The sequence below is a fragment of the Ovis aries genome, chromosome 9, assembly GCF_016772045.2.
Source record: "Ovis aries strain OAR_USU_Benz2616 breed Rambouillet chromosome 9, ARS-UI_Ramb_v3.0, whole genome shotgun sequence".
Lineage (NCBI taxonomy): Eukaryota > Metazoa > Chordata > Mammalia > Artiodactyla > Bovidae > Ovis > Ovis aries.
Window position 1 is genome coordinate 77,661,354 of NC_056062.1, and position 19,758 is coordinate 77,681,111.

Consider the following 19,758-nt stretch of genomic DNA (forward strand, 5'->3'; position numbering starts at 1 on the left):
GTAAAGAAGCCGCCTGCCATGCAGGAGACCCCGGTTTGATTCCTGGGTTGGGAAGATCTGCTGGAGAAAGCATAGGCTACCCACTCCAGTATTCTTGGGCTTCCCTTGTGGCTCAGCTGGTAAAGAATCCACCTGTGGAAGACCTGGGTTCGATCCCTGGGTTGGGAAGATCCCCTGGAGAAGGAAAAGGCTGTTTAGTCCATGGGGTCACCACGAGTTGGACACAACTGAGTGACTTTCACTTTTGATTACTACATGTTTATTTTTCTTGCATATTTTCTCAGCCTGTCATATATGCATAGAAAAATAAGAAAAGGTTAATTTACAATGAAGAAACTGCATATTCGGGGAACTAGAAATCATGGAAGTCATAACATTTGAAGGAAACACTGAATATGAAAGTGTACAAATATATAGTGTTTGATCACTAGGCAGTATGTACACTTTTAGAGCAAAAATACTGGATTGTAATCAGCTGGTCATTTTATTACCTGAAAGGCTTCTCTTTTAGCTATATACTTAAAAGTTTTATTATATGTTAGTTGTCTATATAAGTAAACATAATATTAAATCTTGGTTCTAGCAATAATCCTTAGATTGGTTCAGTTTTCCTTTCGATTTTCAAAGACCTATCCATCTTTCTTCCTCTTTGTTTATACTGTAGATATGTTTCCTCTAGTAACAAAATCACCTTTTCATGCTCCTGAATAGTTTTTAAAACTAATGTTTCAAATGAAACCTTATAAAACATTTTTTGAAAATATTAACACCATTAAAAGCAGGGAAAATGAAATAATAATTAGAGCATAAATCAATGAAATTGAAAACTGGAAATCCAAAAAAGAAAATAAATAAAACCAAGAGTTAATTCTTTAAAAAGATCAGTAACATTGACAACCTTTTAAGCCAGGCTAACCAAAACACCAAAAACTAGAAAACAAACAAAAAACCCAAAGAGAGGAATCAAATTACGAACATCAGAAATGCATAACTACATAACTACAGCTCCTACATAAACTGAAAGAATAATAAAGAAATACTATGTCCAGCCCATACCATTTGAAGAAAACAAACCAACTCCTTGAAAGACATACTCTAACAAAACTCATATAAGAAGCAACAGAGGATCTGATTAGGCCTACAAGTATTAAAGAAGCTCAATCAATAATTAATCAACTTCACAAACAGAAAGCTTCAGGGGTCTAGATGGGTCACTGGTGAATTCTATCAGACATTTAAGGAAGAAATTATACCAATTCTTTACAGTATCTTTATGTATCAGATATGAGTTGTGTTACTCATTTATGAATAGAAAAATATTCTAGTTCATGGAAGATCTTTTTTTTAATACTGAAATTTCACAGACATACCTTACTGAGGCGGTGGAAAGGAATAAACTGTCTTTCCTGATTGGAGTTTGTACTTCTTTTTTTTCCAATTGTGGTAGAACACACATAAAATAAATTTTACCATACTAATCATTTTGCAGTGTACTACTTATACTGTATTTCAGTATACTGTCTGTACTTTTAATATCATCTCCAAGAAGGAATAAATGGCCAAAGACATATTTTTAAAACAGCAAAACCAATCCTAGCTTGTTTATGGAACTGTGAGAAAAGACTTGACATTCAGGAAAGAGTTGTTAGTAGTCTAACTCTGAGTGGGCCTTATTTACTAACATCAGATCCTACCAATAGATATTAGAAATAGGTAGGTAAATAGTTAACAACCAATTGCTAAATTCTATAAATTCCTAAAACACATCAGAAATCCATGAGTTAGGTTTCACATGACAGATTCTGTTTTGACGGGTTCATAAAATTGGCACAAATAATATAACAGTTTGTTTCCAACCTAAGCTGCTTCAAATGTCATGGGGAAAATTTGTTGCTCTGCTTACTTTCACATCATATATTTATATTCTTATGGATGGTCTAAAATATACTGGGGGAAAAAGTCAATATTTTGAAGAATATATAGCTTTATAGTCCTTTTAAAAGATACTGAGCAAACAAATCAGGGGGGTTAAAGATGATGCAGTTAAGAGAATCTTTATGAAAGTTAACAGCTTTTATCATTTTTAAATAATTTTTTAAAAAGGTGACTGGGACTAAGGTAACAGTTATAGCACAGCAACTGTGGTAGAATGAATAAAGTACTGACTTGAAAGATTTAAATACTCTGATTCACCATTTTTTAGTGATGTGTGTATGCTGTCAGGCAGGTCCCGTACTGTCTCTGAGCCCCAATGTCTTAATCTGTAAGATGGTGATAATGCTCACATCTGGCTCACAGAGTGGTTGTTAATAACATGCTTGAAGACATACAAGTTAACTTACATGAAAATACCTGGCACACTTGCTTAGTATCAAGAGGCTCTCAGGGAACACCTCCTCCTTCCCTTCCTTCTTCTTTTTTTTTTTTTTTTTTTGAGGTTTGGTGAGGTTTCTTTTTTTTTTTTAATTTTTTATTTTTTAAATTTTAATATCTTAATAAACAACACTTAAGAGACTTCTGCATCTAACTCATGACAAAAATATAAGCAATGTCATTTTCATAGATAAACAGGTTCTTCATTACAGATTTTATAAAATAATTAATTACTGTAAGTACAGATGTGATTATAGCAGTAGGGAAACAAAAAGCAAAGAAACAGTATCTTGAGAAGCATCTAACAAGCAGCTTTCTTTGTTTCATGTTGACATACTTTGTGGTTACAATGCAGGCTTCCAATGAACACTGGATCAAAATTAAAATTCTAGGCAGGCATTCAAGTTTTTTGATTATGTCCATTCTTCACTGAGCATGGGAAACAAATGCTTTAGAAGCTGTTTTTTGAAGCTATTCCCATTGTACTCTTACAAAGTTCATTTCCAAAAGGGGCCCCGTCCCTGTAATGGATCTGAGTAAGGGAAAGCTATACCAGGTTTTGTGCACTGTACTTTAAAAACTGCAGCAGGGCAATAAAATCATGCTTTTAACAGTGACTTTTCTGGGCCTGGGCCACAGCGATTTTGTAAAGGTGCATGATGAATTATGGGAAAAGAGACCAAGCAAATTTCAAAAATAAAGAATACCAATCCCAATGATTTATATACATATTTTGAATAAACTTAAATATAGAATAATTAGCAGAAAACATTTAATTATTTTTTTTCTATTATCAATGTAAAGTTGGCACAAATGCAATAAGCCTAATCAAAATCAGGTAAGTTACCTCTGTGGCTTTGTTTGATGGTTCCAGTCCAGTCATATTTGCTACTATTAACTGATGTAAGAGCTGAACTTGAGCCACACTTAGGAAGAAGTCCAGGTTTGTGGTTATATTCACTTCCAAGGAATGGCCACACACTAAAATCTCCTGAAGGAAAAAGAAGTTGAATATAGATAAAGAAGCATGATAGCATTATATGATAATTTATCATTTCTACTTATTTGAGCTTTATGTATGTTGATGAATTCTCCTGGGACTCAAGTTTATATGTTAATGAGAAGAGCAGATATGGTGAGCACAGTTACTTGACACAGTTTAGTGGATTAAATTAATAAACATTTATGAGGGCCTGCTGTGCAGCAGGCCATGTGCTAATTACAAGGAAACCCACTATAATAAGAATTTTTCACCATTTCATATGCATTTGGCTTTTCACACCTCAAACTACTATCATTATTTCAATACGTAGGCAGTGATGTATCTAATTCTTTAGCATAATCTTGTTCATCCTCTCAAACAGACAGATATTTAGTATTTCATAAGAACCATGCTGCATATTAGAGTGCTAGGAACATCAGAGAGGGTGAGATTAGTCTTGAAGGGCAATCTGCCTTTGAGAAGATTACAATCTAGGTGGGCAGACAGGCAATTATAGGCAACAATTACAGTCACAGGTGGTATGGTCTGAGTATTCTCCAAAGGATCCATTCCAAATGATTCATAACAAAATGGAGTGCTGAAGCCAAAGACAGCTAGACTAATTAATTTCACTTCTTTAAACTGCTAAAATCTTGGCAGTATTAGGTAGATGTCTACTACTTAATTGATGCTGTTCTGCGTAACAGAGTCACTTGAACATCCACTGTTGGAAAACCATTCAGCAAAAGGAAACCGAAATGAAAAACAATTCAGAAGTTTCACTTAATAAGCAGAAGCCCTGCCTCTTGTCATGAAGTGCATGTGGACAATGTTCAAATGCTTGGAAATGTCCAACAAACCTTCTCTTTATTAGTGTCATCCAAGAGAACGGATTTAAGGAGACTTATGATGGGTCCAAATACAAACTACACAGCTTAGAGCAGCTTTTAATAAAGCCATAAAGAACAGCATGTCGGAAATGATCCCCCCTACTTCTTTTTAGTTAAATAAACTTTCTCTCCAAAAGTTTCCAGATTTTATTCATTATAGTTAGAATTCTTATTTTATTCCTTAAGTAATGATGAAAGCAATACACTTGTGTATTTTAAACAAATTGTGTTACTAAGTAACTGAAAGATATTAGTAGACTTACTTAATTTTTATACAATTTTTGTGGATATAAAGATATCCTGTCTAACCTAATTTGCCCTAGCAGGCTCAGTCATGTCCGACTCTTTGCGACCCTATGGACTTTGGTGCCTGCTAGACTCCTACTCCATGGGATTTTCCCATCAAGAATACTGGAGTAGGTTATATTCCCTTCTCCACGAGATCTTTCAGACCCAGGGATCGAACCAGCATCTCTTGTGTCTCCTGCACTGCAGGAGGATTCTCTAACTCTGAGCCACTGGCTTCCCTTATCAGGGTTATTACAAAGATCAAATAAGATAACACAAAATACCATTCTTTAAAAACTCAGAGAAGGATGTAAACTTTTGTCACCTTAAAATAATAATACATTTAATTTGTACATAATATTTCCAAAGTTTTCGTAACAACTGCTTATAACTCTATGAACGATCAAAAATTTATAAAGTTTTCAGCATAACATAAATTATGTTATAAATTAACATAACATAAAAACATAACATTAAACATAAAGAATCCCATTATTATTATATTTCTATTTTATGCATAGAGGCAAAATATAGCATAGTGATTTGACTTCAAACCTGGATCCACTAGTAACTGGTTAGTAATGTTGGTCAAATTATTTAATTTCTTTTGATCTCAGTTTCCTCATCTATAAAATATGTATACTCATAATATCTAACTAATGGATGCTGAGAGGAGTAAATCAGGTAATTTGTGTAGAGCTCTCCTTGTAAGGTAATCCATGTGAGAATGCTAAGTAATCTGTCAGTATTATTGCTACTTTTATTAGAAAGAGGTTGTGCAGATCAAGAGTATATGGCTAGGAACCAGACCAGTTGGGTGCATACCATGTTCTGCTTCTAACTACTTGTGAAAATGTAGACAGGTTAACTCTCCATGCTTTAGTTTCCTCATCTACAAAATGACGACAGTAAGAGATGCTAATAGGATTACTATGACAGCTCAATGAGTTATTACATGAAAAAAGAAAATAAAAGTTAAAGCTGCTCAGTCATGTCCAGACTCTTGCGACACTTGAACTGTAGGCCTCCAGGCTCCTCTATCCATGGAATTCTCCAGGCAGGAATCCTGGAGTGGGTAGCCACTTCCTCCTCCAGGGGATCTTCCTGACTCAGGGATAGGACTCTGGTCTCCTGCATTGTAGGCAGACTCTTTACCGTCTGAGCCAACAGGGAAGCCCAAATATTACATGAAAGCAATACATAAACAGTACTATAAAATGAAAGTCGTTCAGTCGTGTCTGACTCTTTTTGATCCCATGGACTATACAGTCCATGGAATTCTCTAGGCCAGGATACTGGAGTGGGTAGCCTTTCCCATCTCCAGAGGATCTTCCCAACCCAGGGAATGAACCCATTCCTGCATTGCAGGTGAATTCTTTACCAGCTGAGCCATAAGAGAAGTCCAAGAATACTGGCATGGGTAGCCTATCCCTTCTCCAGGAAATCTTCCTGAAGGAATCTAACTGGGGTCTCCTGCATTGCAGATGGATTTTTTTACCAACTGAGTTATCAGGGAAGCCCTAAACAGTACAAAATATGCTCAATAATTATTAGACACAATAATAACATTAATAATAAGCTAATTTGATACACTGTGCACGGAAATTATGAAAACTCCAAACACACAAAGAAAAGCTGCTCCATTATTCAGACTAAAATAAAACCTAAATTAAGTTCTAACCTCAGTGTGCATATTTTCTGGAGAAATTATTTTGGTGAAAATGATGGCAGGTGCTCCAGTTATTCGAACAGAAAAATCTGTTAAAATGGGAGTCAAAATTGCTCTTCTTTCTTGATGCCGCCGTATGCTAAAAGATAAAGTAAAAAATAATTAGCCATTTTTAACGATAATTTTCATTAAATTTGTACAAGTCTCTGTACTACAAACACGTATGACAAAATTTCATTATTTTGAGTGTGTCTATTTGTGTGTTTTATAGTCTTAGTTTTGTAAAGTCAATTTCTAACTTCAGAGTCATAAAAAGAAAAAAAACTAATCAAAAAATTCAGATGTAATTAATTAATTTCACATTAGTACTCTCCTGCGCATGTGCATGCTAAGTCGCTTCAGGTGTGTCCAGCTCTTTGCAACCCTGTGGACTATAGCCTGCCAGGCTCTCTGTCCATGGGATTATGCAAGCAAGAACACTGGCGTGGGCTGCCATGCCCTCCTCCAGGAGATCTTCCCGACACAGGGACAGCACCTGTGTCTCTTATGTCTCCTGCACTGGCAGTCAGGAAAGCTAGTAGTAGTCTAGGACCTTCCAATAAATTGCTTTTTCTATTTTTAATTCCTTTGGTTTCTACAAAAAGTTTAGTACTCTTTTGTTTAAAAAAAATCTTACTCTTTTGTGATCATTTTTAATTTCCTAGTTTTAATATTTCTGACATTCTATTTGACAGCTGCCTCCTTTTCAATTTCTTTAGTTTCACAAGCATGTTCATTTAATCTCTGACTTCTCTTTTCTTTTTTAAACTCTAAGAACCATCTGAGTTCATAGATTATAACTTTCTGTGTGTGTGTATGTGTGTGTGTGTGTGTGTGCACTCAGATGTGTCCAACTCTTTGCAACCCTATAGACTGCAGCTCACCAGGCTACTCTGTCCATGGAATTTTCCAGGCAAGAACACTGGAGTCGGGTGCCATTTCCTACTCTAGAGGATATTCCTGACTCAGGGATCGAACACATCTTCTGTGTCTCCTGCACTGGCAGGCAGATTCTTTCTCACTGCACCACCTGGGAAGCCCTATGAATGTCTTTACAGTTTGTGAAATGCCTTTTGGGACTTTGATACTGAATTCTTCCTCACAGCAACCCTGTATGTGAAGTAAGGACCACTATTAGCTCCACATCACCTACTGGAACAAAGGTTCCACAATTATAGGGCTGCAGGGCAAGTTGATACCAGAGCAGCATTTGACCTCTATCTTAATTTTTCTTTACACATTCTTATCTTTTGAACAGTTATCTAGCACACTATTTCTATACTACACTCAAAATTGCTAATTGCTAGTAATTTTAAATATTATTATGAAATCAAAACTTGTGCTAGTACAAATTTTCAAGTTTATTGAAGTTTTTCAAGTTATTTATTCATATTCTTAGTTACTTTATGAGATAACACAGTTCCATGTTTTACTAGCAATCATACCTCAAAAGTTACTGGAACCATTAATGTTATATTCCTTATAAATATGTCCCTATTAGTCTCTGCTGCTGCTGCTGCCACTAACGTGCTTCAGTCACGTCTGACTCTGTGCGAGCCCACAGACGGCAGCCCACCAGGCTCCGCCGTCCCTGGGATTCTCCAGGCAAGAACACTGGAGTGGGTTACCATTTCCTTCTCCAATGCATGAAAGTGAAAAGTGAAAGTGAAGTTGCTCATTTGTGTCCGACTTCTAGTGAGCGACCCCATGGACTGCAGCCTACCAGGCTCCTCCGTCCATGGGATTTTCCAGGCAAGAGTATTGGAGTGGGGTACCACTGCCTTCTCTGCTATTAGTCTCTATTATTATAAAATAATCAAGGTAAGATCAGATAATTGGCATAAGTTATCTCATGAAAAAGCACAGATAAAACTCAAGTCTGTTACATCTTTTTCTACCAGAGTAGTCTAGAGAGTACTTGCATCTTTTATTGAACTGGGCAATGGGCAGAGCTTTATACGCTCGTTGCCAAAAAAACAATCAGATCATCTGTTCTGTGACACATAAGTACTGAATTTCAAGAAAGTCAATTTTAAAGAATTAAGAGATCTGGTGAATAGAAGGTAGCAGGAAGAAGTATTAAAATCTGAACACAGAGGAAGAGTTGAGATCCTGAGAGACACCACAATTATAGCTTAATAGCTCAAATTCCATAAAATGTCCAATGTGAGACACATGTAACATCTGCTGTGCTCTCATAGGGGAATGCTAAAATATAGGATATATTAAAAACACCTGAAAATGGAAAAGGCGGCAGGGAATGAAATGAGGGCAAACTTTAACTGAAGCACTGATGGGGGGAGAAAAAAGTACTTCTTCATATTCTAATCATTTCCCATTGTGTGAATTAAATCAGGAACACAACATATGAAAGACCTATGACGTTAGAAATTTTAAAAAAGGTTTAATAAGTCAATGGTCATAAAACTAGAACTTTACTGGTATATAGAATGCTAACTTTTCTTTTGTATTATCTCTGGTAAATATTTAAGGATACATATTTTTTAAATCATAAAACTTTTTTTATAGATTCAAATATTTTCAAGGATGAATTCAAAAGAAGGAAAAAATACACACTGCAGAAATAAGTGCAACAAGAATTATATTCTGCCAATACTTTACTAGACAATAGTCTAGGGTTTAAAATAACAAGAGGGAAGTAAAACTCAAAGTATTAACTGACATCGTTAATGACTTTAGGGTCTTAGCTACTCTCAGTAAGCCAAGGGAATAGATTCCCCCTCGCCCCCAACTCCCACCTCAGAAATAGATTTTTAATGGCCATATGGAGACAACAGGCTAATCCTTACATCCCTGACAGGCAAAGATTTTGAGATGAGAGATCAACTTAGATCTGGGGCCCTTAAAAGGCCAGAAAAATAACTTCCAATTAGAAACAGAAAAGAACAAGGAAGTCTGCCTGTTTTGGCAAGAGAGTTTATTGAAAAAACAGAGATCTTTCTCTTTTTTCAACTTAAAAATAAAAATAATTAGAAAATGAAAAAAATAATGGGAAATATCCCATGTGTGTTTGGAAGCTGTAATTTATATTATGTGTGTTGGTCCAGGAATACCAATATTAAGTTATTTATATAAAGTGGCATCAGACCTTTGATAACCCCAGGGCATCAGTCAGAAATAGATAACAAGTCTCTTTGGAAAACATGCTTTGAAACTGACAAAAAGGATTCTAAGGAAAAAAAACCACTGAAGATAAACTCCTAAATACAGATTTCATATACACTCCAAAATCATTTTTCTATTAGCAAGAACAGAATTCAACCCCGTTATCAAATTCATGATCAAGAACTTCTGATAATGGAATTTCCACATGTCGACAATATAATAAATTTCTTTAAAATCATTAAAGACAGATAGGATGGAAGGAACTACATGAGGAAAAAATCCAAAGTATTAATACCATAAAAGAAGGCAAAGCAGATTTGAAAAACAATCAAATAGAACATTCAGAAATAAAAATAGTTACTAAAATTAAATATATGATAGATGGTAAATGGAATTTTAGATATAAATTTACAAATTAGTAAACTAGAAATACGACAGAGAAAGACAGACCAGAAAATACTTAAGACTTATGGCAATCAACAGAGATAATCCATTTCAGTAGATATTCCTGAATATGAAAAACAGTAATATTTGCACACATTTATTATAAACAATAAATATATATAACATACTTTTGGAGAAATTATTCATTATAATTTGATTAACTGTACCTATTTATACAGATTCCTCTCATTTTTAGAGAGTCACAAGGATAAGTCATTTGATAAATACTAGTTAAGAGTTGAAGTCCATTTTAGTGCGTGTGGTGTTTTTTTTTCCTTCCAAGAGTAACATTTTCTGTTGAATTTCTAATGCAATTAAGATAAAATTAGATGGTATATTACTATGATGATTATATTCAACTTAAATATTTTCTGACTTTTTGAGTACCTACTGCCTGTTAGTAACTATGCTTGTGTCTATGCTCAGTTGCTCAGTTGTGTCCAACTCTTTGCGACCCCATGGACTGCAACCTGCTAGGCTCCTCTGTCCATGGAATTTTCCAGGCAAAAATACTGGAGTGGGTTTCCATTTCCTACTCTAGGGGATCTTCCTGACCCAGGAATCAAACCCACGTCTCTTCCATCTCCTGTACTGGCAGATGGATTCTTTACCACTGTGCCACATGGAAAACCCTATGACAGCCTTTAGTTTGTGAAATGCCTTTTGTGACTTAGATACTGAATTCTTCACAGCAACCCTGTATGTGAAGTAAGGACCATGCTGCTGCTGCTGCTAAGTTGCTTCAGTTATGTCTGACACTATGCGACCCCATAGTTGGAAGCCCACCAAGCTCCCCCGGTCCCTGGGATTCTCCAGGCAAGAACACTGGAGTGGGTTGCCATTTCCTTCTCCAATGCTTAAAAGTAAAGTTGCTCAGTTGTGTCCGACCCTTAGCGACCCCATGGACTGCAGCCTACCAGGCTCCGCCATCCATGGGACTTTCCAGGCAAGAGTACTGGAGTGGGGTGCCATCGCCTTCTCCATTATTAGCCCCAAATCACCTATGAGGAGATGAGTTTCAGGGACTGGGCTAAGGCCACTCAGTTGGAACAAAGGTTCCACAACTGGACCTGCAGTGCAAGTTGATACCAGTAACTACAGAAGAGTCAGGATGAACAAGACAGATCTACGTCCTTTAATCTCTGTGCCACCTTTTCAAGTTGCCAAGGATATCTTCAGGTAGGAAATATTTGCTGGCTGCTGGGAAGTATAAACCGGCTGCTTCTTCCTGCTGCACCAGGATCCCTTTTCCCTTCACACTCAGTTCCGGGGTACTTTAAGCAGCAGGAGAAAGCATCCTCTCACATAAAGTCATGAAAAAGTTTAACGGGATTATTATAAAATCACACAATTCAAGAAGGTTTAGGTGATCCCAGGCATTAGCCTATAAACTATGGGAATCAGACTAACTTCTAGCCTATAAATTTGCTTAGGCATTAGCTTGATATTCTCACAAATAAAGACACAAGTGATGGTTTTCAAGGTGAAGAGCAAAATCAAAGAAAATGCTTTCTTTCCACATTCCTGTTTATAATTTCACAGGAACAATTTTGGGAAAAATCTGTTTGATCAATCATAAATCAAAATACGCAAAGGCTCCTATGAACATGTGGGTAATCACTTAAAAAAATAAAAACGTAAGAGATCAAAATACAGACAGAACAGTCATGATCTCTCAGAATTAAGGCCAATTATTTATGCTTCAGGTACTTTAACATCAACACAAAGCTATACTTCCACACAGTCAGTGCTACTAATCTTGTTCAGTCAGTGCTACTAATCATAGAACTGAGTTTAAGAATGTGTCAAATTCAAAGTCAGCCTGCTAAGAATTAAAACAAAAAAATTTTTTTAATCCAATGTGTGGGGGAAATAGTCCAAAGGGCAATACATGTAATTTGATACGTGTTTATAAAAATACTCAAACAAATAAATATGCTCTATTTCCTCACAATAAAGTCAGAAAGATAAATTACTCAAGGAAATAAAATACAGACAGTGAGAGGGCCAAATAAAAGTATTTGGTATAAATGATTTATTTTTTTTTAATTGCAGCTTTCAAGTCTGTTCAAATTATATCTTTAAGTATTATAAACAAGAAAATCAGACTCACTTGGAGGATTTAGGCTTACTGACATTTTCAGGAAATTACAAGATAAACTTTCTATGCCATCCCCCTACCCTCACTCCACCCTGACTCCAGATACCCTCAAAGTTCTAATCATCATGAACAACAGCACCAGTGATTTTACTGTGTAACCTGCACATGGCAAGCATCAGCATGGGCTATTTTAGTTCTCAGCACTTCATTTTCTCAGATTATAAAATAAGCCCAGATGTAGTAAAAATCGTTGCTAAAAGAAAAAGAAAAAAAAAGCAATTTACTAACAATGAACTTTAGCATAAGTGTAAGGGGTCAGAGAATTGAGTACAAGAAAAGTAGCTGGCTAAGAGGAAGCAAACCAGGGTTCCACACTTAGCTGTATTTTAAGTGACATTGGACAAGTGAAGAATCTCCTCAAACTTAGTTTTCTGTAGTGCTTTTGTCCTATAATGTGCTAAGAATAGTTCAGAGTTTGGAAAGAAGTCTACATGAGAGTTGGAATGTAGAAGAGAAATAGATAATGGACAATATTCTCTGAAAGTTACACTGTTTTAAACAGTAGAGAAAACATGATGCAGAAGTGCCAACAGATTCCAGCCTGTCCTCACTCTTTCCACCTTCATGACGTTGTCCTGACTTCTGGCTCTGCTGGACAATAGCAACTGCAGGCTGAACTCCAGAAGCACGAGTAACAGCCTCCCACAGACCTGGCTAGCAGCCTTCGGTGGTCCCTCTAGCCACTAGACAAAGCTGGCTTCCCAGGTTTCCTAGAGTGCAACAGATTTTTTATCCAGGTTACCCAGCTTATTCTACAAATGGATAAGTTCTTATTCCTAAAATAAATCCCCTCTGTTACAACACTTACAGTTGTTGTTCTGACCTGACTGAACCCTGATATATTGTCAGCTAAAAATTAAGGTTTTAAGAACAAAATATCTACAAATTTTAAAATCTGATGATTCTTTATGCATAACTACCCTGTTTCTTTCTCCCCATCATACACACAGAAACACATTATGATTAAAGACAAAATGTGAGCAACATGTTAGGAGGAATCCCGAGTCAGGAAAAATAAATCATTATAAAGACTGTCATTTAATAATGGGTGGGGGGAGTAAATTATTCTTCACTGTGTATCTTTTGAATTCTACTGGCAATACTTATTGAAAAACAAAAAATGTAATGATATTAAAGCTCTGTATTATATTTCTGTCAAGATTAATCAGCACAACTAAACAACATCAGATATAACATTTCTTGTCTTTATTTGAATGAGTGTCTCTCAGAAACACTCACATTCAGTCACTTGATTTGCTAGCTCTACTTAATCATCTTGTCATTCAATTTCTCAGTTCACTCAAATCTTCACTAACTTCATATTATGTGCCAAGCATGATACTCTGTGATTGGTATTTAGAAGTGGAAAAAACAGGGCAGGTTTTTAAACTGGAGTATCTTTCTTAGTTCAAACTGCTCCCTTCCCTCTCCTGCCATTCCTACTTTGTGGAAAAAAATTGAAGTCATACACATTGTGAAACGTTTCCTGAAAACCCACACATAGAATTTCTTTCTTTAATTTTCTGTTTGTACTTACATCAATTTTAGAGAAATTTATCATTCTATTTATGTGTTATGTCACATCTATCTGCCTAAGATGTCTTATTCTGAAGGAGATCAGCCCTGGGATTTCTTTGGAAGGAATGATGCTAAAGCTGAAACTCCAGTACTTTGGCCACCTCATGCGAAGAGTTGACTCATTGGAAAAGACTCTGATGCTGGGAGGGATTGGGGACAGGAGGAGAAGGGGACGACAGAGGATGAGATGGCTGGATGGCATCACCGACTCGATGGGGACATGAGTTTGAGTGAACTCCGGGAGTTGGTGATGGATAGGGAGGCCTGGCGTGCTGCAATTCATGGGGTTGCAAAGAGTCGGACACAACTGAGCGACTGAACTGAACTGAAGATGTCTTATGTACATGAAATGTGTTTATCTCAATTTTTATGTGCCTTATTTTAATCCTAAGTATCCTTTTTTTATGTCTATCAGAATGGTTTCCACACTGTACTTGAATATTTAATTAACCAGTCTGTCTTTTTGACTGGGAGATGAGCTCTGTAAGGGATGGGCACATATCATAAGTTATTCTACTTTGTATCTTTAGTGTAAAAGATATTCCATGGTGTATACTTGATATTAAAACAGTCTTTAATTTCTGACAAAGGTACAAAGACCATTCATGGGGAAAGAACAATCTCCTCAACAAATGGTGCTGGAACAACTGGAGAGCCAACATGCAAATGAATAACTTTATACTCTATCACATACTCTATAAAAAACAACAATATTAAAATAACTCAATAACCCAATTATAAGCATTAAACCCATAAAACTCGTAGTATAATATAGGCATAAATCTTCATGACCTGGCCCAAATCAAGATGGCAGAATAGAAGGATGTAGAGCTCATCTCTTCTCACAAATACATCAACAATACTTCTACATATGAAACAACTCTCACAGAATACCTACTGAATGCTGGCCAAAGATCTCATAAAAGCAAAGCTGCAGGAAAGATCATTATGTAACCAGGAAGCACAAAGGAAAAATAAAAGAATCAGGACAGGATCTGCACTCCTGGAAGGGAGCTGTGAAAGAAAATTTCTCATCACCATGGGAACCTCCTGCATTGCCTAGGAATCAGCTAGGACAGAAAGGTAGCCTAAGAGGCTCAGAAGAGAGAGTGTAGCAGCCAGAACGGCACAGGTGCAAGAGAAAGAGACCAGCACAGATGGTCGTGGCTACCTTGATCCACTCCTAAGCCTCAGACGTGTGCCTGCTGGTGTGTGTGTGTGGACTAGGGAGCTGAAACTCTAGTTTCAGAAGACAGACTGGAGAAAAGATTGGAGTTGGCTGGACAGAGACAGCCTGAGGGGCTGGAGTGTGGTTGAAGGTGCAACATCCTAGGTCTGTCATTGCTAAAGTACTCTCCAAAGAGAGGGCAGGGCTCCATCATAGCATCCTCATTCTTGGAATGCTCACAGCAGGCATAGCTATGCCTCTGTAAGCCCTCAAGTGCCAGGGGTGGCCCACACATGGAGGCAGGGCTTAAATCTGAGCTGATTCCCAGGGGTTGCATTATTTCAGGGGATTTACTCCACTGGTGGCTTTGAGAGTGCAATGCCTGCACTATACCCAAGGGGATTAATAGCACTCTAGTGGCTGCGGATAAAACCCAATCTACGAGCAATGAATAGCAAACTAAATGATACAGAAAATGATTAAGTTATCTGAAAGAGACAGAATAATACAAATCACTCAATCAGAATTGCAGATAGAAAGACAAGGCAAGAAAAAATGAAAGTAACATATGAAATCTATGAGGTAATATAAAGTGTGCCAATTCATGCATAATAGGGGTTCCAAAGAGAAAAGGGAGAGAGAAGGGAATCAAGCATGTATTTGAAAAAATTATGGGTGAAACATTCCCAAACCTGGGGAAGTAAACAGATATTCAGGTCCCAAATAAGGGAACCTGAACAGATCCACACCAAGACATATCATAATTAAAATGGCAAAAGTTATACAGAGAATTCTAAATGCAACAAGAGAAAAAAAGAAGAGTTAGTTCCAAGGGAACCTCCATAAGACTATTAGCTAATTTCCTGCAGAAATGCTGCAGGCCAGGAGGGAGTCATAAGATGTATTCAAACTTCTGAAAGGAAGAAACTGACAACCAAGAATACTTCACCCAGCAAAATTATCATTTAGAATAGAAGGAGGGAGAAAGAATTTCTCAGACAAGCAAAAGCGAAAAGAATAGAGCAATATTAAACCTATCCTAGAAGAAATATTGAAAAGTTTTCTCTAAATACAAAATAAACAATAATCTATAGGACAGAGAAAATCACAATTGGAAAGTAAATCGCCTAAATAAGCCAATATACAGATTTGAAAAACAAAACAAAACAAACTTGAGCAAGTGACAACTACAATGAACAGCAAAAGGATAAACATGAAGATGTAAAAGACGATAATAAAATCATAAAATGTGGGAGAATAGAGTAGGGAAATGCAGATTTTTTTTTCAGAATGTGTTTGAGTCTATGAATATCAGTCTAAAGCAAACTATATACTATAAAATTATAGTAATACTTTAACATACCTGAAAAACTGGGAAATCACAAATCAAAAACATACAACTGATTCACAAAAACCAAAAGGAAGAGAATATAAGCATAGTTCAAAAGAAAATCATCAAACTGCAAAAGGAAAAACAAAAAGAAAGGAACAAAGAATAAATATAAAATCAGCTAGAAAACAAGGTTAAACATGCCACAAATATATATCTATCAATAATTACCTCAGATGTCAATGGACTAAATCCTTCAATAAAAAGACACAGAGTGCTAGACTGGATAATGAAACAAGAGCCTACAACATGCCACCTAAAAGAGACCCAATTTAAGGTGAAGGACACACACAGAGTGAAAGTGATGGAATAAAAAAAGAAGTTTCACAAAAGTGGAAATCACAGGAAAGCAAGGGTAGCTATACTCATATCAGACCAAACAAACTTTAAAACAAAGGCCATAGAGAAAGATAAAAAAGGACAGCACACAATGATAAAAGAATCAATACAAGTAGTGGATACATACTTGTAACATACACACACCCAATAAAGGAGCACCTGGATACATAAAACAAGTATTAATAGACATAAAAAAGAAATTATTAAGAATACAGTAACAGGAGAATTTAACATCCCACTGACATTAATGGACAGATCTTCCAGACACAAGAATCAATAAGGCAACAGAGGTTACAAATGACACAACAGTACAGATAGACTTAATTGATATTTTCAGGAAATTACATCCAAAAAACCTCAGAATATACATTATTTTCAAGTGCACATGAAACATTCTGTAGGATGGACCACACAGTAGGACTCAAATTACAGGGAACAGAAAACTATTTCAAGTACTTTTTCTCTCCTCACGGGTGTGAAACTAGAAATCAACCAGGCAAAGAGAAACAAGAAAGAAATGACTATAAGGAGACTAAACAACACACCACTAAAAAACTAATGGTCAATGATGAAAAGAAAAAGGAAATTTTTAAAAATACCTTGAGACAAATGACAATGAAAACACAACCATTCAAAATCTATGCTTGCTTGCTAAGTTGCTTCAGTTGTGTCCAACTCTGTGCAACCCTATGAACCATAGCAAGCCAGCTCCTCTGTCCATGGGATTCTCCAGGCAAGAATACTGGAGTGGGTTGCCATGCCCTCCTACAAGGGATCTTCCTAGCCCAAGGATCAAACCCACGTCTCTTATGTCTCCTGCACTGGCAGGCAGGTTCTTTACCACTAATGCCACCTGAGAAGCCCGTCAAAATCTACAGGATGTAGAAAACCAGTTCTAAAAGGAAAGCTCATATGTGCCTTCTTCAAAAACAAGGATATCTCAAATAAATAACCCAATCTATCACCTAAAACAGTTTTTAAAAGGGCAAACAAAACCTAAAGTCAGCAAAAGGGAGGAAATAATAAATATCAGGGAGGAAATAAATATAATGGAGATTTTAAAAAACAGGAAAAAAATTATGAATGAAACCAAAAGCTGGTTCTTTGAAAGCGTAAACAAATTAACAGAGCCCTGGCCAGACTCATCAAGAAGAGAAGACCCAAATAAACAAAATAAGAAACGAAAGAGGAGAGATAATAACCTATACCACAGAAATACAAAAAGCCTGAAGAGCATACTGTGAACAATTACAAGAGTAAGTTGGACAACCTAGGAGAAATGGGACAGGTTTGTAGATACATACAGCCCACCAAACCTCAATCACATAAGAAATAGATAATTGGAACAGACTGATCAATAGAAGTGAAACAGAATCTGTAATAATACTACTAATAAAAAACATTCTTGCAAATGAAAGTCCAGGACTAGATGTTTTCACTGAGAAATTCTACCAAACATACAAAGAACTACTTAAGCCAATCCTCAAATTTTTCCAAAAGACTAAAGAGGAAGAAACACTTCTAAAGTCATTCTATCAAGCCAACATCACCCTGATATCAAATCCAGAAAAAGAGAGTACCAAAAAAGAAAATTACAAGGAAATATTTTTGATGAAAATAGATACAAAAATCCTCAATAACTCATTAGCAAACTGAATGCGACAACATATAAAAAAGATCCTACACCATGATTAGGTTGGATTCATCCCAAGGTCACAAGGATAGTTCATCATATGCAAGTCAATCAATACAAGCAAATAAAGAAAATAAGAAAACCACATGATCATCTTAATACATCCAGGATCAGTATTTGACAAAATTCAACACCCACTCATGATAAAAATGCTCACCAAAGTGGGTACAGAGGGAACAAATTTCAACATAATAAAAGCTGTTTGTGACAAACCCACATAACAGGGTTAAAACAACATAATGCTCAATGGTGAAAAGCTGAAAATCTTCCCAGTAAAATCTGGAACAAGAGAAGGATGCCCACTGCTACCCCTTGTATTTAACACAGTATTGGAAGTCCTAGCCGCAGCAATCAGGGAAGAAAAATAAATAAAAGCTAGCCAAATTGGAAGGGAAGAGGTAAAACTGTCATTATACACAGATGACATAATACTATAGAGAAAACTGTAAAAACTACACAAAAACAGCGCTGATAAATTCAGCAACGTAGAAATACACAAAATAACATAAAGAAATTGGATGCATTTCTGAATGCTAACAATGATATATCAGACACAGAAAGCAGAAAACAATCTCTTTTAAGACTGCATTAAAAAACTTAGAAATAAACCTCACCAAGGAGGTGAAAGATTTATATACGCTAAGTCCCAGCACTGTTAAACCAATATTGAGGGAAAAGAAAACAACAGAGGCATAACCCTCCCAAACTTCAGACAATACTACAAAGCTACAGTAATCAAAACAGTGTGGCACTGGCACTAAAACCAGATATATGGATCAGCAGAACAGAATAGAAAGCACAGAAATAAACCCACACATCTACGGCCAATTAATCTTTGACAAAGGAGGCAAGAATACACAACGGAGAAAAGAAAGTCTCTTTCGCAAGAGGTGTTGTAAAAGTTGGACAGACGCATGTAAGTCAATGAGTAGAATAACCCCTCACACCCTACACAAAAATAAATTCAAAATGGCTTAGAGACTTAAATATAAAACATGACACAAAAGAACGCCTAGAAGCAAACACAGGCAAAACATTCTCTGACACAGTTTGTACTAATGTTTCAATATTTTCTTAGGTCAATCTCCCACAGCAATAGAAATAAAGGCAAAAATAAAGGACTCAATGAAAGTAAAGGAAAGCATGAACAAAATGAAAAGACAACCTAAAGACCAGGAGAAAATATTTACAAATGATGTAACCAAGGGCTTAATTTAAAAAATAACACAAACAGCTCATACAACAAATTAACAGAACAAACAACCTAATCAAATACTGGGCAGAAAACCTAAATAGACATTTCTCCAAATAAGACATACAGATGGACAACAGGCACATGAAAAGAGGCTCAACGCTGCTAACTATTAGAGAATTGCAAATCAAAACTATAATGAGGTACCACTTCATACCTGTCACAATGGCGATCATTAAAAAGTCTATACAAAAAAGAGTAAAGAATATATTTCTTTTTTCCCACATCTGTTTAGGAGAAATGACGTTTTGCATCCTAAATTTAGTACAGGGAATCTGATTTGATAAAATCTTGAGACTTTTCACAACAATCTTTTTATTTTCTTGTGTCACAGGAAAACTTGTATGAAAATTTACATCTATTGCT

General features: G+C 36.1%; 1 protein-coding gene across 19 annotated transcripts in view; it reads right to left on the reverse strand.

Annotated features, from left to right (window-relative positions):
- Positions 1 to 19,758, reverse strand: part of VPS13B (vacuolar protein sorting 13 homolog B) — a 784,482-nt gene that overhangs the window by 281,555 nt on the left and 483,169 nt on the right. For all 19 annotated transcript variants that reach the window (XM_060393910.1, XM_042254441.2, XM_060393907.1 and 16 more), the window contains exons 32-33: positions 6,215 to 6,341; positions 3,221 to 3,364 (exon numbers count right to left, since the gene is read on the reverse strand). In XM_060393910.1, the coding sequence (XP_060249893.1) occupies positions 3,221 to 3,364; positions 6,215 to 6,341 (271 nt within the window). The remainder of the gene's footprint in view (positions 1 to 3,220; positions 3,365 to 6,214; positions 6,342 to 19,758) is intronic.